This window comes from Cynocephalus volans, chromosome 15 (genome assembly GCF_027409185.1).
Source record: "Cynocephalus volans isolate mCynVol1 chromosome 15, mCynVol1.pri, whole genome shotgun sequence".
Taxonomy (NCBI): domain Eukaryota; kingdom Metazoa; phylum Chordata; class Mammalia; order Dermoptera; family Cynocephalidae; genus Cynocephalus; species Cynocephalus volans.
Genome location: NC_084474.1, coordinates 95,732,466 through 95,751,973, shown reverse-complemented (window position 1 = coordinate 95,751,973; position 19,508 = coordinate 95,732,466). Strand labels below are relative to the sequence as shown.

Below are 19,508 nucleotides of genomic sequence, written 5' to 3'. Positions count from 1 at the left end.
AACCACCGTCCTATCTAAATAACATGACTATCTACACAAAACCCTTCAGCCAGCAAGGGAGAGTGGGCTGTTCGGCTGTGTCCTGGCGGGGGAGGGCAGAGCCTGTTTCTGACTAGGTCTCCAGGTTGGCTCCACAGCAGGTGCTGCAGCTCGGCGGGCTCTGCCACCCACTCATGCTCTGTGCAAATGCAAGGGAACAGGAAGAATCCATCCTGCTTCCAGCCCCGGGATCAGGGTCATGTATTCAAGCCGCCCACTGGGGAAGATGGGTGCTATGAGTGACCTGCTGTGGGGACAAGGCCCCACCGTGGGGGCGGCGTGGGGGCTGAAGCCCAGTGGGCATCCACTGGCTGCAACCTCCCCTCTGAGCCCCTCTCAGGGTCTCTGCTCTGACCAAGAGAGGACCAAGGGAGAGAGGGGTTCTAACGAGGCGGCAGGAGTTGCTTTGTTCTTTTGTACTTTTAGGAATGGTAATTGGGCACTGAGTGACATGCAGGAAGTTAATGAGGAGACATGACAGTAGGCAAAAGAGTGTGTTGATGCTGGTGTTCATTAACAGCAGGAGAGGGGCTGGGCCCGCAGGTGTGCAGTTGGCCTGGGCACTGCTGCCTGCAAGTCCAACCTGCTCCGAACTGCCCCACCTGGATAGGAGCTTTCTAGGATGTAGAGTCTAGTCCTGCAGTGGCTGAGGGCTGGGGGCTTCCTGGAGGAGGTGACATCTGTGGACCAGGGAGGGGGAGGACGGACATGAGGTCAGGAGATGATTTTAGCCAAAGGGGTGTTGTACACTGGGAGCTGGGAGTGGAATGGGGACAGGTCTGGGGGCTCTCTGGTGCTCAGGATGTAGGGAAGTGAGGTTGGTGAGGCGGGGACTTGGCCGGGCCCTATAAGCCCCAGTCAGCATCCCTACCTTGCTCAGCAGTGCTAGACTCTCAGTAGGTAGGGGCCAGGGGATATTCTCCACTCCAGGCTCTGCATCACAGGGCGGCAGGCAGTGGGCAGCCATGGGGAGTCCTCTGTGGGATGTGGGCAGAGTGGGCCGCAGGCCAGTGAGCCAGCAGGCTTGAGTCCTCACTGTATCACCCGGTGCTCTGAGGTTGGGGGATGGGCAGGTACCCTGAGCCCTGGCCCTGTGGCCGTGCATATCCTTATCCAGACACAGAGGCAGCCTCAAGCCGTCCAGCATAGCCCAGGCAGGGCAGGAGCGGGCCTGGTGGCCGGCGCTGTCCTCAGGCAGAAGAAGGGAGCTGGAGCTGGGCTCTGGTGATGAGGTCAGCTCAGGGTTATTGATAACTTCAGGAATTCTCATGTTCTCAAGCTCTTAGTTGGTACACACTATTATTGATTTTTGCTGGTCTCTCCTTGCTTGTGAGACCTTGAAAATTCAATTCAACAAATATTTATTTATTGACACCCACTGTATGCCAGGCTCTCCCGTGTCCCAAGCAGGGTGGGGGGCAGAGACAGGTATTCAGAGCTAAAGATTCACTTACTTTGGCCACTCAGCAAGGATCAGGGCATTCCAAGTGTTAGGACTTCATGCTTTGGTTTCCCGAGCTCCCGTTTCCTCCCTGGCTCTCCCTGAGCTGCTGCCTTTGGAGGCTCAAGGGGAGAGAGAGATCTGGGAGGTGGGACCCGTGGCTGGGTGTGAGACGGGTGTAGAGAGCTGGGGTTGTCCCAGCCCAGCCTCACCTGGACATTGCTGTGGCCTTTCCTCAGTGGGCAGCTGCCGCAGGTCCCTGCCTTCAGTCCCCTGGACTAGAAGTGGCCCTCATTCCCGCTTCTCCTGGGGCCACCTAGCCCCATTGTCCCTCCTGACCCTGGCCGGTTCATGCAGACTGCACTCCCTCCTCTCAAGATGCGGGTAGCAGGGGCAGACCCTCTGGCGTGGGCTCTGGGGGGCTCTCAGGAGGGCCCAGTGCTCCTCACCTGCCTCATGTGGGCTGATGGGTGCCCTGGTAGAGGCCACAGCCCAGGGTGGGTGGGGAGTGCTTGAGGGCGGGGCAGCTGACAGCCAGTGGGAGGTGTGAGGTGCTTTCTGTGGCTGCACTGGCCATGCAGGGCTGCTTCTGCTCCCTGGCCTGCCCCGGGGCTCCCAGTGGCTCCTTAGGGTGCTTCCAGTGAGCGGGAGAGCCTACAGGGGGTGTTGGCTTCAGGAGTGACCTTGCCTGCAGGAAGTCTGTTTGGTTAAGGGTTCTGGAAGGGGATTTTCAGTAACAGTAACAGTTGCTGGTCCTGTACAAGGAGCAGGGTACTGGGAGGGTATGTCCTGAGGCCTCTCGGGGCAGACAGGGTCCCAGGACAGGGGGGAAGCTGGGCATGGACTGGAAGGGAGCCTCTTGCTTGGGGCCCTGTGCCTGTGGAGGAAGGGAGCAGTTGGGCTGGGCGCCTGCCTCCCAGCACGGTGTTGGCTTTAATTATCTGGGTGGTTAGAGCTGTGCGTTATGAAAGTTGGGCATTTAGATGCATTCCTCGGAGCTATAGAGAAACTGCTGGCTATCAAGTGGAAGGGAACTCGGGCAAAACAGATCCCTGCTAATTGCATGAAACATTCAGCAAGAAAAAGCCGTTGTGTATATCACCCTGCAAAATGATATGAAAACAGACTGATTAAGTACATGTCTGTCTGGGCATGGCAGTGGAGAGGTGAGCTCTCTAGCGCTCCGCCCGTGTGGGGCACAGGCAGGAGCTCTGCCTGCCCGAGCCTCCCATACCCACTGCTGCCCTGGGCAGAGGTGGCCTGTCCCCCACTCCTCCCCATCCCTCCAGGAGCTCCTGTGAGTCAGGGCCCAACCCTGATTCTGGAGGGTTCCTAGTGTGGAACCTGCGGGGCCCTGGGCCTATGATGCGTCCCAGTGGCTGGGCCCCAGGCTGCTTGGCTTCTCTGGCTTTCCCAGTGGGCAGTTTCTCAGCATCCCCAGTCTCCTACCTCTTCAGTGGCTTTGAGGCCGTGACACTGGCCAGCTCCTGAAGCCTCGGCTGCCAGGTGCTCCGGGGACCTGGGTGTGCCATGTGGGGTGGTGGGTAGAGCCAGGGGATGAAGGAGAGTTCTCTAACCATGGAGGAAGTGGCAGGTGAAGGCAGCTTCAAGAGCAGTCTCTGGCCCCTGGGCCTCTCCAACCCCAGCCCTGCTGACCTCCACTGACCTTTGCCTATGCCCTGGGTTTTCTCTGCAGCATCCAACCTGAACACCCTGCGGACTGCACCCCCCAGCAAAGTGATCAAGACACGCTACCGCATTGTCAAGAAGACCCCAGCCTCTCCCCCTGGTGTTCCGCCCTTTCCCCTGTCTCTGCCCTCCTGGCGGGCCTGGCGACTCTCACTGTCCAGGTAGGAGGATCTTGTCCATGCTCCCACAGGCTTGGGGACTGGGTTGTCAGGCACTGAGGGCCACAGGGTGGGGCCTGAGGGCTCGCCACGTGGACTGTTTCATGTAAGCTCCTTGGCTAGGGAACAGCCTAATTTTTGTTTGTTTAGCAATTTCTGCACCAGATGTATGGCCAGCCTGTGCGTACCAGATGCATACAAAGATACTTGCACACACATGAGCACACATGTACACACTCCCTCTGCTGTTATCAACAAGCCAGCTGGTGGGACCTCATGCACAGCCACTGCCCAGACAGTTGGGGCCCCCATGACTTGCTGCCACTAGGCATCTCTCAAGAGAAACTTCTGGTAAGAGAGGCTGGACCCCTGGGTTTAGAAGCCCTGGAAGCTGTCAGTATGGTGATTGTCAAAGGTGGGGTTGTGGGCTCCTCCTTGCCCCAGCCTGCTCTAGCCTGCTGTGTCTGAGTGTGAGCCAGGAGGGGATGGCTCCATGCAGGTGGGCCTGCCTTTCTGGGGAGGCTCTGCCTCCCACCGAATTGAGATTGCTCAGCCTCTAGGCTCAGGAGGCCTGGCCATGGGTGGTGTGGTCCCTTCCTGTGCTGAGGGGGGCGTCCCTCCTCCAGGCATGGGGAAGGGTGACTGCCCTTCAGGCAGGTGGGAAGCACCAGTGGCAGACCCCTCCTTGTGTCCTCTGGCCCTCCCCCCAGGAGTCTGCCGCTTGGGGGAGTGGTGTGGGCCAGAGACTGTTGGGTTTGCCCTGCTGCTGCCCAAAGGTTTCCAGGCCTGAGCTAACCCCAGGGGATCCACCAGGCTGGTATGGACAGTCCTGCCTGGCTCTGGGGCCTGTTGCAGGTGAGCCAGGTGGGACCTCCTCCAGGTAATCTCTCTGAAGACCCTGCCCTCCCCCACTTACTGCTGGGCCACACTGAGCTTGGCCCTGCTGCCGACTTTTCTCGAGGCAATAGCTGGAAGTACATTTTAAATTAATTTTACTGCACTTTTTGTAATATTTTTGTTTTAAATAGATTTATAAGCATCTTGGGGGCTATTTCTACAAATTTATGAAGATAATTTTTACTCTCTTGATAAGGTTAAATTTACACCTGCTATTTCCATATTAATTCACACTGCTAAGTGGATCTAATTTTCTTCCGTTCTTCTATCTGGTGAGCATGGCCTTTCCTAATGCAATTTCCCCCTCACTAAATCACTGTGATCGGGAGTCATGATCGAGCTGAATTAACTTAAATTAATTTACTTAATAAGAGCCCCAGATCATCATGAATGAGGTTCAGATTTATTGATTCTCTCACCTCCCCTCCTGGTTGGCGTTCTGGCCCATGGTCGAGGGCTGCCCTGCCCGGCCCCCTCTCCCAGGGGCATGCTTGGGGCCTGGAGGTGATTTTCCTTCAGTGGCCTCTAGCAGTGCCACTCTCTTGGCTGCTGAGGGCCAGGGAGGCCTCAGGTCTGGGTCCAGCTGGGCCAGGTCCTATAGCTGGGCTGACCCAGGAGAGGGCCCTAGTGGGGTCACTAGGCAGAAATTAGTGGTGGGTGAGGACTTCTGGAGGAGGGAGGTAGTCGGGGGCAGCCATGAGGGCCTGAGGCAGTGGCCACCTCATACCTCCAGCCAGTGTGTTGAGGAGCCTCATGCCAAGCCCACGAGGCAGAGAGCAGCCAGGTCAGCTGAGCTATTCCCTGCAAGCTCTCTGTCCCACAAAGGAGGAGCCCGGCTAGCTGCCTCACGGGGAGCAGCTGTGGCTGTCCGTGTGCCCTGGTACAGGGGTGAGACCATGGGTATGGTGGGCGGGAGGGGGATAGGGTACCACCCTTAGACAGTTCAGGTTTACATCCATAGGAGCCCAAATTCCGCTCAGACTTGGAATCCCTGGCTGTGCTGGGGGCCATGGGCACCAGGCCTCCTCTCTTTCCTGACCGCCTCACCACAGTTCTGTTGGATCCCTTGCCAGGTGTGCAGGACCCTTGGGGGCATGACCTCTGGGCTTGGGGGTGGGGTAGGGGTAGGGTGCTGAGTTGAGGGGCCTGGATCTCAAGAGGTCCTGGGAAGAGTGGTCGCCAGCGTCTGGGCCTCCCTCTCCCAAGGTCACCTGTGCCCTGGCATGGCTGCATTTTTAGCAGAGCGGCCACTGGCCAGCTGCCCAGCCCAGTGTTGGCTGCACATGCCCAGGCCAGGCTTCTTGAGGCAGCAGCAAGGTCCTGTCCCTGGGGCCAGCTGCCAGTCTGGTGCCTGCCTCCTCGCTGCCATCAGTGCTCTCTCAGGTCAGGGCTGCCCGTGTCCCCTACCCGGGACCCCAGGAGGGCAGGCAGGCCCCAGCAGTGCTGAGAACCCTGGTGGGCTGAGTTGGGGGCTGGTGGGCACAGGTGGGAGATGAGGCAGGGTGACGCTTGCCCAGCCTTTGCAGACACATTCACCGTGACTAGAGATTTCGTCACTCCAGAGAAAAAGGAGGGTGTGGGTGCGGGGCTGTGGGACCCTGGGTTCGCTTCTTCCTGCAGAGCCTTGGTGTCTTGATTTGTCCTTGAATCAGAATCTGTTGGTTCTGAGGCTGGCACTGGGCCTGCTCCATGGGAATTCCCCTGTCACTGCAGGTGAACAGACGCACACATAGCTGCTGCGCTGCAAGGAGAGAAAGCAGAGTAGGAGGGCAGAGGGAGCTGAGGCAGAGGCCCCAAGAGGGGCCAGCCAGTGGATGAGGGTGGTGGCCGCAGAGAAGCCCCAGGCAGCTCTGAGTGTTGAGGGAAGACCCTGGGGGCCTGGATGGGGGGGTCTCATGAGCTGCTGCATGGAGAATAGCCTGGTCTGAGCTGCCAAGCATTCTGACCAGTGGCCTGGTCCGGAGGCTGGGCTCAGCACAGCTGCACCCAGCAGCCAGGTGCCTTGGTGGGTCCATGTCTCCTTGCTCCATGGGCAGTGGGGAGGACTGCTAGGCTCAGTTCTGGTGGAGGGCTCTGGACAGGGCCTGCACCTTGACTGCCTGAAATTGCAAAGACTGAGGAGGGGTTGGGAGCTCTCCTCTCCTGTCCTGAGGGATGGCACGGGGCCCGGCAGTGATGGAAGCAGCTGCATGGTCTGGCAGTGTGAGGTCTGGGCGGTCCCAGGAGAGTGCTTTTCCTGCTGCTGACGGCAGCCCTCACCTGGCCTTCCTGGCCCCAGGGCCTCCTTCCTCCAGCCCTCCTGAGGGCCACTTGGCCAGTCTTGACATCTGCGTCTGCCTGTCCATCGTTGCCCCATGTTGTTCACTGACTCTGTGCTTCACAACCCAGTAAGGTGGGGCCTGCTCCCGGCCAGTGGCCCACACAGCCCACAGGCCCCTCTGCTGCTCCTCACGGCTCTGCTAATGGGGGGTACTGGCACCCTGGGCTGTTGGCATGGGCATGTGTTCTGGGGAGAGGGGAGAGCATGCAGGGTGCTTAGGCCTGTTCCCGTTCTGGAAATTCCAGGAACTTCTCTTCCCTGGAGCCTGTGGTCAGCACCAGAGCCTGAGACGGGTGCTGTGTGACCACCAGTGGCTGCCACTCCTGAATGCACACTTGTGCCCTGCGAGCTGCTTGTGTTCTCCTGATTGAAGTAGAAACCTACCCTCAGCCCTGTGGTCCAATCCGGTACCCATGTGGGGAGCTGAAGGGCAGCATCGGGGTCTTGTTGACGAACATGTCCACAGCAGGGGTCCCGGCATCTCCTTCCCACAACTGGGCCTAGACTTGAGGGGTGCCGGTGGGTTCCTTGGCCCTGTCCAGACAGAAGGCTGGGTGCCACCATCCAGGGTCCCTGAGGATTCCATGTCCACAGTTGCCTGCTGCCCTAGCCAGTGAGCACATGTGGAGGCCAGGGCAGAAAGGGGAGGCTGGGGGTTGGTGGCCCTTCTGGAAGAAGTGGGTAGAGCTGTGTCCACAGGCCAGGCAGGACTCTTGCCTTCGAGGGGGTGGCATCCGCGGTACTGTCTCTGTATGGCCTGTCAGGCCACCTGTTCTGGCCTGTGACTCCAAGCTTTGGGACACGTACCACCTAGCCCTAGGAGGCTGCAGCGTGTGGTGCCCATCTTACGCCTCAGGAAGAGACAGGACGGGCTGCTACATAGGTGCCTCACACCCCTAGCCCCTCTGCTGGGCCTGAGGGCTGCACACTGCTGCTCAGGAGCCGGGCCCAGAACCCGCCTGGGGTCAGGGTGGCCATGCAGGCTGGATCCTGGAGGAGCCACCCCCAGGGCTGAGGCTCACCTTGAGTGGGGATTTAATTTTTTTGTTCTGAGATTTGTGGATTTGCCCATGCCCTTGCCGGCTTCCAGCACATTCATTAATCTGAACTGAAGCTGAAATGTGACTTATATCCCTAAACTGCCTGTCACTTTTTTTCTCTTTCCAAATTCATGTGACATGAAAGTGCGAAATAAACAGAAGCTGCTGTGCTTAAGCAGACGGATCGGGAGGCTTTTCCATCCCAACTACAAATGGTGCTGTCACAGGGCTGCTGCTTGCTGGGCTGCCTTATTTTATTTTATTTTGTGTCTGTGCGGTAAATCTTAAGTAATCTCTGTGCAGTTTGATGAGGTTTAGGCCCAGATTTTGAAGGGTTCCAAAACGCTTCTCCAAAGTGTTGTCTCATTAAAGAGGAATTTGGCTGGGGATGGGAGGCATCCCCACAGTGGTGGCTACAGTTCCCACGTGCTCCCCCAGGCCCTAAGCCGAGTGATTCCTTAATGAGCAGGTGCACCACCACGGCCCCCTGGGGCCACCCCACCCTGCCTCCTGCCTGCTTTCTGGTTTGGGGACTGTCTTAGTGAGCTCAGCTACCGTAACAGAGTCCCACAGCCAGGGTGGCTTCTACAACAGACATTTATGTCTCACCGTTCTGGAGGCTGGAAGTCCAAGCTCAGTGCGCTGTCAGATCCAGCGTCTGGTGAGGGCTGCCTCCTGACTTGCAGACGGCCACTTTCTTGTTGTGTCCTTACATGGCAGCGGCGGGCAGGGGGAGCTCTGTAGTGCCTCTTTTTATAAAGAATGCTAAGCCCATTTTAGGGCTCATCCCTAGGTCCTCATCTAAACCTTAATTGCCTCCCAAAGACTCCACCTAATATTATCCCACTGGGGGTTAATGCTTCGCCATATGGATTTGGAGGGACACATTCAGTCCATAGCAGGTGTGTTGTGCTCAGGCCAGCTGGAGCTGGGTTCCTGCAGCCTCCTGACTCACCCTGGGGGTGTGGAAGTTAGAGAATCTTGGGTCAATCTGCACCTAAACCAGCACTCCCTTTTTTCCAGCATGGCTCATGGCTGGAGCTGGGCTTGGTTGTAGGTTTGCAGCGAACAGTCCCAGAGGCCACGTGCTCCACCCACAGCCCTCTCCTCTTAGTGGGAGAAGCAGTCGGGAAGCCTGCAGGCAGATGATGCAGACACTTGTGTGGGTGGCTGCTGCTGCTGGGGTGTGCTGAGACCCACCCAGGGTGGATGGATCAGTGGAGAGCAGGGGCCTGGGGGGGGGGGGCGGTGCGCAGAGAGATCAGCATGGGCCACGCTGTGCAAGGCCTTCCCTGGGCCTGGGGAAGGGCTCAGGATATCTGCCACGAGGACAGAGGCTGGGAGGGTGATGTTGAAGGTGGAACCTGGGGCCCTGCTGCTGGACTGGCAGGGTGTGGGGGACTTCAGGGTGGGGCTGTGCCCTTGCTCCTGGAGGCTCTGCAGCAGGTGCTCTTCAAAGCCCTCCTCAGAGGGCCGGCCCGTGGCTCACTCGGGAGAGTGTGGTGCTGATAACACCAAGGCCCCGGGTTTGGATCCCATATAGAGATGGCCGGTTCGCTCACTGGCTAAGCGTGGTGCTGACAACACCAAGTCAAGGGTTAAGATCCCCTTACCGGTCATCTTTAAAAAAAAAAAAAAAAAAAAAGCCCTCCTCAGAGCCCATGCCACCTCCAAGGGCATGCTCCAGGGTGTTCTCCTGTCCTCCATCTTTCCTCTGACAGAGCCAGAACCCAGGGTACTCAGGGCCTTTGCCCAAGAAGACAGGGAGAGAGTGCCAAGACCTCGTTGTTCGCCCACGTCCAGCTCTGTCTGGCCCCTAAACCCCCTGTCATAGGGTGGGGTGACCAGTGTCCCCGGCTGCCCTGTGGTAGCTCCACTTGGAAGCAGCTCACACAGACAGCCTAAAGGGGCCCGGAGGCCAAGTACAGCTCTGAATGTGAAAATGCTTAAGAATAATGGTATTATTTCTGATTTCGGTTAATGGAGTAACAGATTTTTGAATTGATGCTATTAAAAACAAAACTGTTCATTTCAAGGGAGGAGAGATGTTCTGGCTGCTGTCATATTGAAGGCCAGCCGGGCTGTGGGTCCAGGACACCTGTTTCAGGTCCAGGGCAGCTGCAGCCCAAATGCAGCATCCTGCTTTCGTGTCCCAAGCAGGGGGTGGCTGGCCTGGATCACCTTGCATTCTGCCCACAGCACTGCCTCCGTCCCTGCATCTGCCCTGAGCAGGGCTTTCCTCACTGACTGAGTGGGTGCCGTGTGGTGTGTGCCTTTGTGCAGCTGCGCAGACGCCATACGTGACTTCCCAGGAATGGGGGAAGAGCCCCCCAGGCCAGTGTCACTCCAGAGCCTGCTTTCGAGGACCCCTAGGGAGGGCTGCTGCTGGCTGGTGTGAGAACCATGACTGGAGACACCAGGCAGGTGAGCACATGGCACTTGTGAGACACTGAGGGGTCCTTGTCTTGAGGCTTTGAGCATCAGGAGCTGGTCTGGCCTGGAAGCTTCTTGGGGAGTAGGGCAGGGGCAGAACCTACTGGTGTAGGAGAGGCCGGGGGCAGCAGACGAGCTGGGCAGCAGGTGGACATTGGCCCCTGAGGCTGGCACGGGCTGCCCGGCCCCCATTTCTCCCTTTTCTTCCAGGAAAAAGCTGACCTTTGGGGTTGCCTTGGCTGGCTCTGCACGTGAGAAGGGCCCATAGCTCTGACTGTGGGTCAGAGGGAGGGTGGGAGCCTCTCAGAGGGCAGCCCACCCTACTCCCTCCCCCAGGGCAGGGCTGGGCCTCATCGTTGCCTTCCTGCTCAGGCCCTGGGGCTGATGCTGCTCACCACGCCACGGACCGCCAGGCCCCTCCCTCTGTCTCAGGAGCCCAGGACACTCGGCTCTCTTCCTATTGGGATTCCCTTGTGGCCAGAGCCTGCCTCTGCTGAGTCCTTCAGCATCTGCTGCTCTGAGCTTCACACGGCCCTAGCCAGCTGCAGACCCCAAGACGCTGGCCTTGGATGGTTTGACAAGTCCTGGGCTCTTTCCCAGGAGGAAGCCTTGGTGGTTGTTGTCCGAGCCATGGCCCTGCTCCTCCTCTGCTCCCTGCTTCTCCATCGGGCACGGCCCCCTTGGGCTGTGCCTGCCACTCTCGAGTAGGGGCCCCTCAGCCTGGCCCCTGCCTGGTCTTCACAGCAGTGCGTGGTCAGCAGCAGAACACAGGTCCTCTTCAGCCAGGTAGGACAGGCTGCGCGCTGCGCAGGGCAGGAGTTGGGGGGCAGGAACATCGCTGCCCATCTTGGATTCCTGCTGGGGGTGGCCTGGGGTCAGCAGAGCCTCCCTGGCCTCTTCCTTGCCTCGGCATCAGGGCAGTGGGGACACTGAGGCAACATACCCATGGTGGGCCCTGTGCGTCTGTTGACCAGGTCAGATCTGGATGTGAGTAGCCTAAAGGAAGGGGTCTCCTGATTCCTCCAAGACCAGGAGGGCCAGAGTAGGGGGGCTCCAGCACCACAGGTTCTGGGAAGACTGGGCCTCTGACAAGGTTTAGCATGGAGGGATTGTTGTTTGGATTATGGTTTTCAACTGGGTAGGATTCTCACATTTGATTTGTCTAGTTTGGGGGGTGTTGCAGCTCAAGTCATTGCCTGGCAGAGCGGGCCAAGGCTCTGAGGGCCCTTCAGTGGTGGCTGCAGGCAGGCCACGGGTGGGCTGCACCACACCTGCCCCAGGGCGCTGGCTCAGAAGAGGCCTGCCAGCCTCTTTGCTTTCTCCTTCTTTGCTCATTCACCTGTTCACGCACCCAGTCTACTGAAGGCCTGTCCTGTGTCAGGCCCCTGCTCGCCTGCAAGCTATGCCCAGCAGGGGCCAGACCCGAGCAGGCAACTGTCCTGGGCCAAGGGGCCAGCAAGCCCTAAGGCTGGGCTCTTGGGACCTCTCCACAGCTGAGGCACCTGCTGGCAAGCAGGAAAATGCAGGGCACAGATGGGGAGACCCTGACAGCCCAGCAGGAGGCAGGACAAGTTCAAGAACAGGGGGCTGGCTTCAGGTGACGCATGTGAGGCCTGGGGCCCACTAAGAGCAGGCTGGACTTGACCATGTTGGCTGGCCATGTGACCACAGCCCTGGTCCAGCTCCAGCTGGGGGGCTGGCTAGCCGGTGGGTGTAACTTCTGTGTTCAGGCTTAACCAGGCCACCAGCTGTCCGGGGCTCTGCTGACCACAGCCCAGCGTCTGTGCTCTGCCCAGCCCAGGGCCCCGGCAAGGCCTTGGCCTGCATATGGCTGCCGGCAGGTCCAGAAGGCCACAGCTGCTGGGCCTGGAAGGGTGGTTGGTGGTGACCCAGGGCTACCGCATGTGGAGGCCGACCCTCTCTGTGGTTGGTGGTCGGAGTGGACCACAGGCTGCCCCCCTGGCTTTATGTCAGCACACAGACCAGCAGCACCAGGAACAAGATGCCTGTGACAGAGAACAAAGGAGGGTGTATGTGCAGAAGCCTCGGGACAGGCCTGGGGAGCCAAGTCTCTGTGTCCTGGCTGTTGTGGGCACCCTGGCAAAGGAGGGGAGTTTCCGAGTGGTTCCTGGGCTGCTCTCATTCCGTCTTCTAACTGGTTTCTTGCACTTAATTGTCTTGGGTATCTTTTTAATGTAGTTTTACAGCTACAGAAAAGCTGCAGAAGTACTCCACAGAGCTCCTGTATGTTCTTTCCCTCAACTCTACGGCTTATATTGTGTCCCGTTCGCCATCTCGTCTCCCTCTGTTTATGTGCATCTGTTTGCACAGACCCTGGAGCCCTCATGCCCCGTGAGCCCATGCTTCAGGGTGCATCTTCATGGCCATGCGCTCTCCCCAGTCAGGAAGGGCTACCGAAGCCTCGTGTGCTCTCATGATGCTGCCACGTGTGGAGTGGAGGTCAGGCGTTTTTTGGCACGTCCCTCCTCTGTGCTTATCTTATGTCTCCTCATGATGCGATTCAGAATCACCGTTTTGGCAGGAAAGCCATGGAAGTGCTGGTATGTCTTCTCCAGGGCTTCCCTGCACAGGGGCGTTATCTGACCATGTGGTAGCTCAGGTGGCTTTGGCTGGTCTCTGCTGTGCGGGTTACTCTGCGCAGTTGGTGAGGACATACGTGAGGACTGTGTGAGCACCCTGCTCCATATTGGACTTTTGCCCCCTTGCTCTAGATCCTCCAATGGTCCCCACCCACCTCCCTTACATGTGGGCTGTGGTCTCCTGTGAGCACTGCTTCCCTTGTCCCCTCCTGGTCCCCATTGCATTGTGTATTTGTCGGTTTGGACTCGGGATCCTCGTTCTTTTCGATAGGCCGTGATCTGTTCCTATTGTTATTCATCTTGGTCCTCAGTTGGTCCCAGCCTTGGACCATGGGAGCCTTTCAGGCTGGCCCTGGGTCCTTTCCACGCAGCTGCATCGCTCCCTGGCGCTTCCTCACTTTGCACAAGAAGGCATTCCAGGCTCATCTGGAGTTTTCCTCCTCCGGCCCTGGAGTCAGCCATTTCTGAGCAGTGTCCTGGCTGCTTCTGCTGTAGCTCTTGCTGGTTCTCTGCACCACACAGGACCGCCCCTTACAGCTGAGAATCCTGTGGCCCCATGTGCAGCAGTGCTGAGCTCCCAGCCCAGGGTATGCATCGTGCTACAAAGCACCATCGCTTCTGGGCCCTCTTGGGTCAGGACAAGGGAGCAATGTATCTGCTCTCACTCATGCACTGCATGCGTGCATGCACATGCACATGTATATACACACGCACACATGTGCACGCACATACACACATGCACATGCACGCACGCATGCACATGTGCACATATGCACTCGCACATGAGCACGCACGCTTGCACACGCACGCACGCACTGAGGCGTTAGTCCCACTTCTTCACTGCCCATCCATCCTGCCTCCCCCACTCCATGCTCGTGACTCTTCTGCAAGCAGGACACACCTGGCCCCGTCCTTGGTCTGTTAGCTCTTTTGCTCAAGCCTGGAGTGCAAGTTTCAGAGCTGCTCCCAGTGCCTCGGAGGAAAGCAAGCCCAGCACTGGAGTTCCATGTGTGTTTGTAGTTCTCTCTAGGTGAAATTCACACAGGGCAAGGTGTATAGATCTAAGTGTACATGTCCAGAGTTTTGACGGACACACACTCCTGTGGAACACAGCACCCAAGGGCGTTTTCCCCTACCCTTTTCCAGGCAGCACTGCACCCGGGTAGCTGCTGTTCTGGGATGTTTGCTCATTCTGGAGTGCCATGTGAGTGACGTCTGCATCCTCCCCTCTGTCTCCAGCCTCGCTCGCTCAGCGTCAGGTCCGACTCACGCATGTCCGATGGTCACTCCCCATGTTTCCCAGCAGTGCTCCACTGTTTGTACCACAGCTGGTTTATTAATTCTCCTCGTGATGGACAGCTGAGCTATTTCCAGTTTTGGGTGCTTATGAGTAAAGACTGCTGAATATTCTCGTATGGCTCTTCGTGTGGACCACCTGTGTTTCATTTCCCTTCTGAGTGGAATTACTGAACACAGAGCTGGGAACATTCAGCTTTATGTGAAGCTGCCGAGCCTCTCCCCACAGGGGTGGGACCTTTTCTGTTGCCACTGTGCGTGGTGCCACCGTCTTTTTCTTTTCACTTTCTCGGTGTGGCTTTCATTTGTGTTTCCCTGATGACCAGCAATGTTGGACACCTGTCATGGGCCCATTGAAGGACATTTGTTGTCTTCAAGTCTTTTGCCCATCTTTTAGCTGGCAGTCTGTCTGTCACTCTGTGAGGCCCATGCTACCTCCCTCCCTCACTGTGCCAGCCTAGCCTGTGGGATGGAGCGAGGGGATCATGGCCCTCTGGGGGCTCGTGTTCCTGTGGCTCCCCACAGCCCTACCTGCCACTCTTGGCCTCTGTGGTCAGTGTCTGGAGAATGGGCTACCATGAGCCCCCTTGCCTCTGGGACTTGCCGCTTCACAGGTGTCCAGCTCCCAGTTAGCTCTGGCCTCTCTGGCCTCCTCTGTCCCAAGGCCCTGGCCTTTCCAGGCCTCCCGTGGGGCTGCATGGGAACCACAGGTTCCTGCTTTGTGTGGGCAGGGCCCTGTGCTTATGCCTCAGAGGGTCATGTGCTGGAGCCTGTGTTCTCTGCTCTGGCTCACATGTGTCCCTCCACAGCCCAGGTCCAGGTCTTGGTCAGAGACATGGGCCGGCAGAGTGCATGTCCACAGCCACCTCCTGTCCTGATGCTAGGGCTCCTCATCCACGCTCTGGAATTGGAGAAAATAGGTAAAGAAATCAAAGCAGGAAGTTTGGCTTGAGGGTGGCAGGGAGTGTGTGCCAAGGTGGGCCCAGAGGCTTGGTGGAGAGCATGGGCCCTCCTCTGGCCTCTGTGCAGAAGGACCCTGAGCAGGACCAGGCGTGGTCCGCTTGCAGGCAGGGGTCTCGGGCTGCCTTATCCTGGAGAGGGCCTGTGGGGATGACTCCCCGAGCTCCCCACCCCCCAGCATTCCCTACATGGTGCTGAAGCAGGCCTCCTCCGGCAGGTTTTTTAGAATTTTATTTTATGAGAACAGGCGGTTACGGCTCCCCAAGTGCTGTAAAAGTTAATGTGATGGCCTCCCTGTGCCTGTGCTCATTTTTATAATTTTTTATTTTATGAAACAGGACAGGGAGCTTAGTGACTTATTACTATTCATTCCGTTTCAATGCAGTAAATATTGATTCAGTTGGGGGTTTTCAATTTAAACCACTCGGCGATTATATAAAATATTACTGGCCTCTGAAATTATGCTTACCGATCCCTTCGGCTGCTCATTAAGGAAGGAGTGCAATTTTTAGATCCCTTTGCCTTCATCATTCTAATAAATGGGCTGAGATACGTTTTTGCATGGAAGGTGCCACACAAGCTGCTGGCAGGGGCTTGACAGCGCAGATGCGACTCTTAATTTGGAAGTCGTTTCAAAGCGCGCCCGAGTTATTTATTTATTTCTCTGTTTGTTTGAGGCAGGCAGGCCCTTCAGCTCGTGCTCCTTGCCCACACCGAGCAGCAGGGCAGCCCCGGCATCCTCCCAAGCCCTCCCATGGCCTTGGTGGTTTCGGGGAGGGAAAGGGGAGAAGAGCCAGGCTTGCTGAGTGGCCGGATGTCCCTGAGGGGCTCAGACCTCGACCTGAAGGAGGAGACTATTTCCTGGAGGTCTTAGAACCTGGCCCTCACTGACAGGCAGGCAGCCTGGGTCGCGGACCCAGAGGAGGGTCCTGTCCTTGTTGTGGACAGGACCCAGTCGGGGCCCTGGTAAGGTGCTGCCACTGCCACAGCAAAACCACAAGGCACAGGGACTGGCCGTGTGAGTGTCTCATGATAAATCTGGAGGGAAACTTCTTTCAGTTTGCAGAGAAGGAAGGCTCGAAAGGTCCCCTTAAGTTTCTCACATGGAGTCCATGGAAAACTGTCCTCAGCCTGGGGTAGGCCTGCTGTGCCCGGGCCCTCCTGGCACACTTGGCCAGTGCCTGGGTTCATGGGTGTCTGCTGGCTGATGCCCCTGAGCTCCATGGGGGAAGGGGAAAGCATGGATGTTCCTGGAAATGGGGAGGAGAGGAAACGGAAAATACCACCCCTGACAGGAAGAAATAAAATGTCCTTGTCACCCAGCATTACCTGGGTGCCTTACACAATTAAACACCATTTTACCCTGGTTTTAGAGGTGGTAGTAAAGTATCATTCAGATAATCAATATCATATTTAACTCCTGGCATGTATCAACCCTCCAGCCCGATCTTACCCCTGTACGTGATTCACCTCTCAGGGCTGGGCCAGGAAGGTGCTGCTCTGGGGCTGGAAGCCTTCCAGGGCAGCAGGCTTCCATGGTGGCAGCAGGTCTGCAGGGGTGCAGGTGGACTTGCCCCGGCTTCGCCTTGTCCTGCAGCCACCCTGCGATGCTGGTTGGGAAAGCAGTTGGCAGGTTCTCTGGGCTGGGCCCCTGTGCCCTGGGCTGGTGGCTCTAATGACCACTGCCGTTGGTGGGCATGACGGTGCTGGGCAGGAGGGGATGAGGCTCCCACCAGGCTCAGGAACACCTAAGGGGGCCTTCCTTTAGGTGTAGGTCCATCTCTCCCCACACCTGCCTCTCTGCTTTTCTCTGTACTTGTGCCTCATTGTATTGCTATGTGTGTCCTCAGAGATGGAACTCTGGCGAGGCACCATGTCTACCCATCACCCCACAGGGTGGGGGGGGCCTTTCCTCGCCACTCTGGGCTCTGACAAGGATCAGGGTTGCTGAGCACAGATGCAGCCCAGCCGCCTGCTGGGGGCTTCTTTCCAATGACTCCTGTGGCTCTTGCCTTCCACCCCATCTCCTTCCTCAGCCACCACACCCTTCAAAGGCTGGTGGAGGGTCTCTGCAGCCATCCCATGTGGCCACTGGGGAATGGCTTAGGAAGTATAGGGTGTCTGAGGGGTGTTTCGTTGGACATGTTTAGCCCAGGGTGTGAGTTGGGGCTATAGCTCCAGAGACCATGGTGTGTCAGGGACAGGCCCAGGGACCCCAGCCAGTGGGGTACGACTGCAGCTTCAGCTGAGCGCACTATGCATAGGGCCCGCTGCTTCCTGACTTTCCTCCAAGTCAGCAAGGTTCCCGTGGCTGGCCCGCCCACTCCCCAGAGTCGAGCCGGTTTAATTTGTGGTTGGATGTGTGTTAGACTGCGTCCACTTCCCAAGTCAGCACTTAATTGGCAAGGCGCTTGATTTAACAGCGTGGGAGCCTCCACCGGAAAGATGGCTTGAATAAATCACCGCCTGACGCCAGAAAATAGATATAATCTCAGCATTAACTACATTAATAGTAGCAGGAGCCGAATTAAGAAAGCCATAAAGCATAGGTAGGGGAGCATAAATTATGGCCTGGGCCTGGCCCCTTGGCGCTCAGCTCACAGGGGTGGTCCTGGGGGCGGGGCAGGGGGCAAGGGACCCCCCTCCCTCCCAGCCCAGCTGGAAGAGAGGGGCCCAGGGGTGCATCCTCCACCTGTATCATGGCTCCTCCCCTGGTAGGTGGCTCAGTTGTAGGGGAGGGCGCACCCCTGCTCCCAAGGGTTGGCTGTGAGTCCTCTGAGATTCGGCAGGCCACCCTCCCCATCACTTCTCCTAGCTCCTGCTTGGGTCCAGGCCCTTGCTGAGCACTTCCCTCCTGGAGCTCCCCTGCCCAGTGGGTGCTGGTGGGTGCTAGGATGGTCCCTGCTTGTTATCCGGGGGTAGCAGAGCAGGGAATGGATTATGCCAGATCCTTCTCTGGTGTCTGCCATCCAGAAGGCTTCTAGGAGGAGGTGACATTTGGCTTGCTGGTTAGGTAGACACAGCTTGATCTGGCCTGGAGTTGAAATCATTCCTCTTCATTGCTGTTCTTATGGTCTGCCCCAGTGCAATCCACTCATCCAGATGACACGGGCTGGTGCTACAGGAGCATGCACCTCAGGCGCAGGCCCTGCCAAGCCAGCAGCCGTTGCCAGGAAGGTTTCTGCTCCTGCACCGCTGCTTGCCTGTTTCTTTGGGTCCGTGGGACCTCTGAGTGTTGGGGTATCAGCATTTCATTGCTCTCCTCTTCCAGTCGTGCCTTTCAGTTTCAGGAGGATTTTTTAGCAGAAGTTTTTATGTTTCTGTGCACTTAAACTTGTCAGTCTCTTAAGACTTCACATGTTACTTTGCTTAGCACAGTCTTCCCTGTCCCGAGGTCGTATGAGTTCCTGAAGGCTCTTCCATGCCCCTCCTGTTCCCGTCTGCTCCCTCTGGTGCCGCTGCTCGGTCTCCCAGTCGGACAGCTCTGCCTGCTCCTGAGCATCACAGTCGTGGGATCGCACAGCAGCTGCCTTTTTGTCTGAGTTCTGTTACTCACCACTTGCTATGGACTGAATTGTATCCCCCCAAAATTAATAGGTTGAAGCCCTAACCCCCAGTGTCACTGTATTTGCAGATGTGTTCTTTAAGGAGGTAATTAAGGTTAAACGGAGCCACACATCTTCGGCCCTGATCCAGTAGGACAGGAGTCCCTACAAGAAGAGGAAGAGACCAGGGATGCATGCACAGGGGAAAAGCCGTGTGAGGACAGGGAGCAGGTGGCCATCTGCAAGCCAGGAAGAGAGGTCTTGCTGGAAACCCACCCAGTGGACACATTGATCCAGGGCTTCCAGCCTTGCGAGAAAGTGCGCTTCTGTTGTGTGAGCCACCTGACTGTTCTGCTGGAGCAGCCACAGCAGACGGGTGTGCCATCATGTCCCAGATTCCCCAGATGCAGTGGGTGGCAGGACCTGGACATATTCGCTGCTATGTGAAGCTCCACAACACAGATAATGCCGCAGCACATCCATTTGCTCAACAGGCATCTACCTGGGATCTTTCCCGTCTTTGCCGGTCATTCACAAAGCTGCTCTCAGCCTTGGTCATGTCTCTGGGTGACTAGGAACCCTCGTTTCTCTGGAGTTTCTGCCTCAGAGGGTGGATGGATGCTGAGCTTTAGTAGATGAGGCCAAACCGTTTCCTGCGGTGACTGTCCCCGCCTGCTGTGGCAGCAGTGTAAGCAGCCCAGTGGTCCTGTGACCTCAGCCAGCACTCTCGGGGTCTGTCTTTCCTGGTCCAGCCGCGCTGGTAGTGTGTGCTGGTGACTCACTGAGGTCTCACCTTCCGTGTCCTGATGACCAGTGATGCCGAAAGTCACCTGCGACCGTGCTCGCTCGGGAAGTGCCTCTTCAGGTCTCTTGCCCATCTTTGTGTCGTTTGCCTTTTCATTGATTTGCTGGAGTTCTTTACAGATTATGGGGACACTCCTCTCCAGATGTCTTCTCACAGTCTAGCGCTTGCTTTTTAATGACTTCTGATTTATTGATCCTTTTCTTTATGAGTAGTGCTTTGTGTATCCTGTTTAGGAAATATTTGCCTACCCCAAGGTCATGTTTTCTTTTTCCTTGACTGTTTTGG

General features: G+C 57.3%; 1 protein-coding gene across 1 annotated transcript in view; it reads left to right on the top strand.

Annotated features, from left to right (window-relative positions):
* Positions 1-19,508, top strand: part of ZC3H3 (zinc finger CCCH-type containing 3) — a 91,576-nt gene that overhangs the window by 35,491 nt on the left and 36,577 nt on the right. Inside the window, exon 4 of the mRNA XM_063079506.1 lies at positions 3,177-3,330. Coding sequence (XP_062935576.1) covers positions 3,177-3,330 — 154 coding nt within the window. The remainder of the gene's footprint in view (positions 1-3,176; positions 3,331-19,508) is intronic.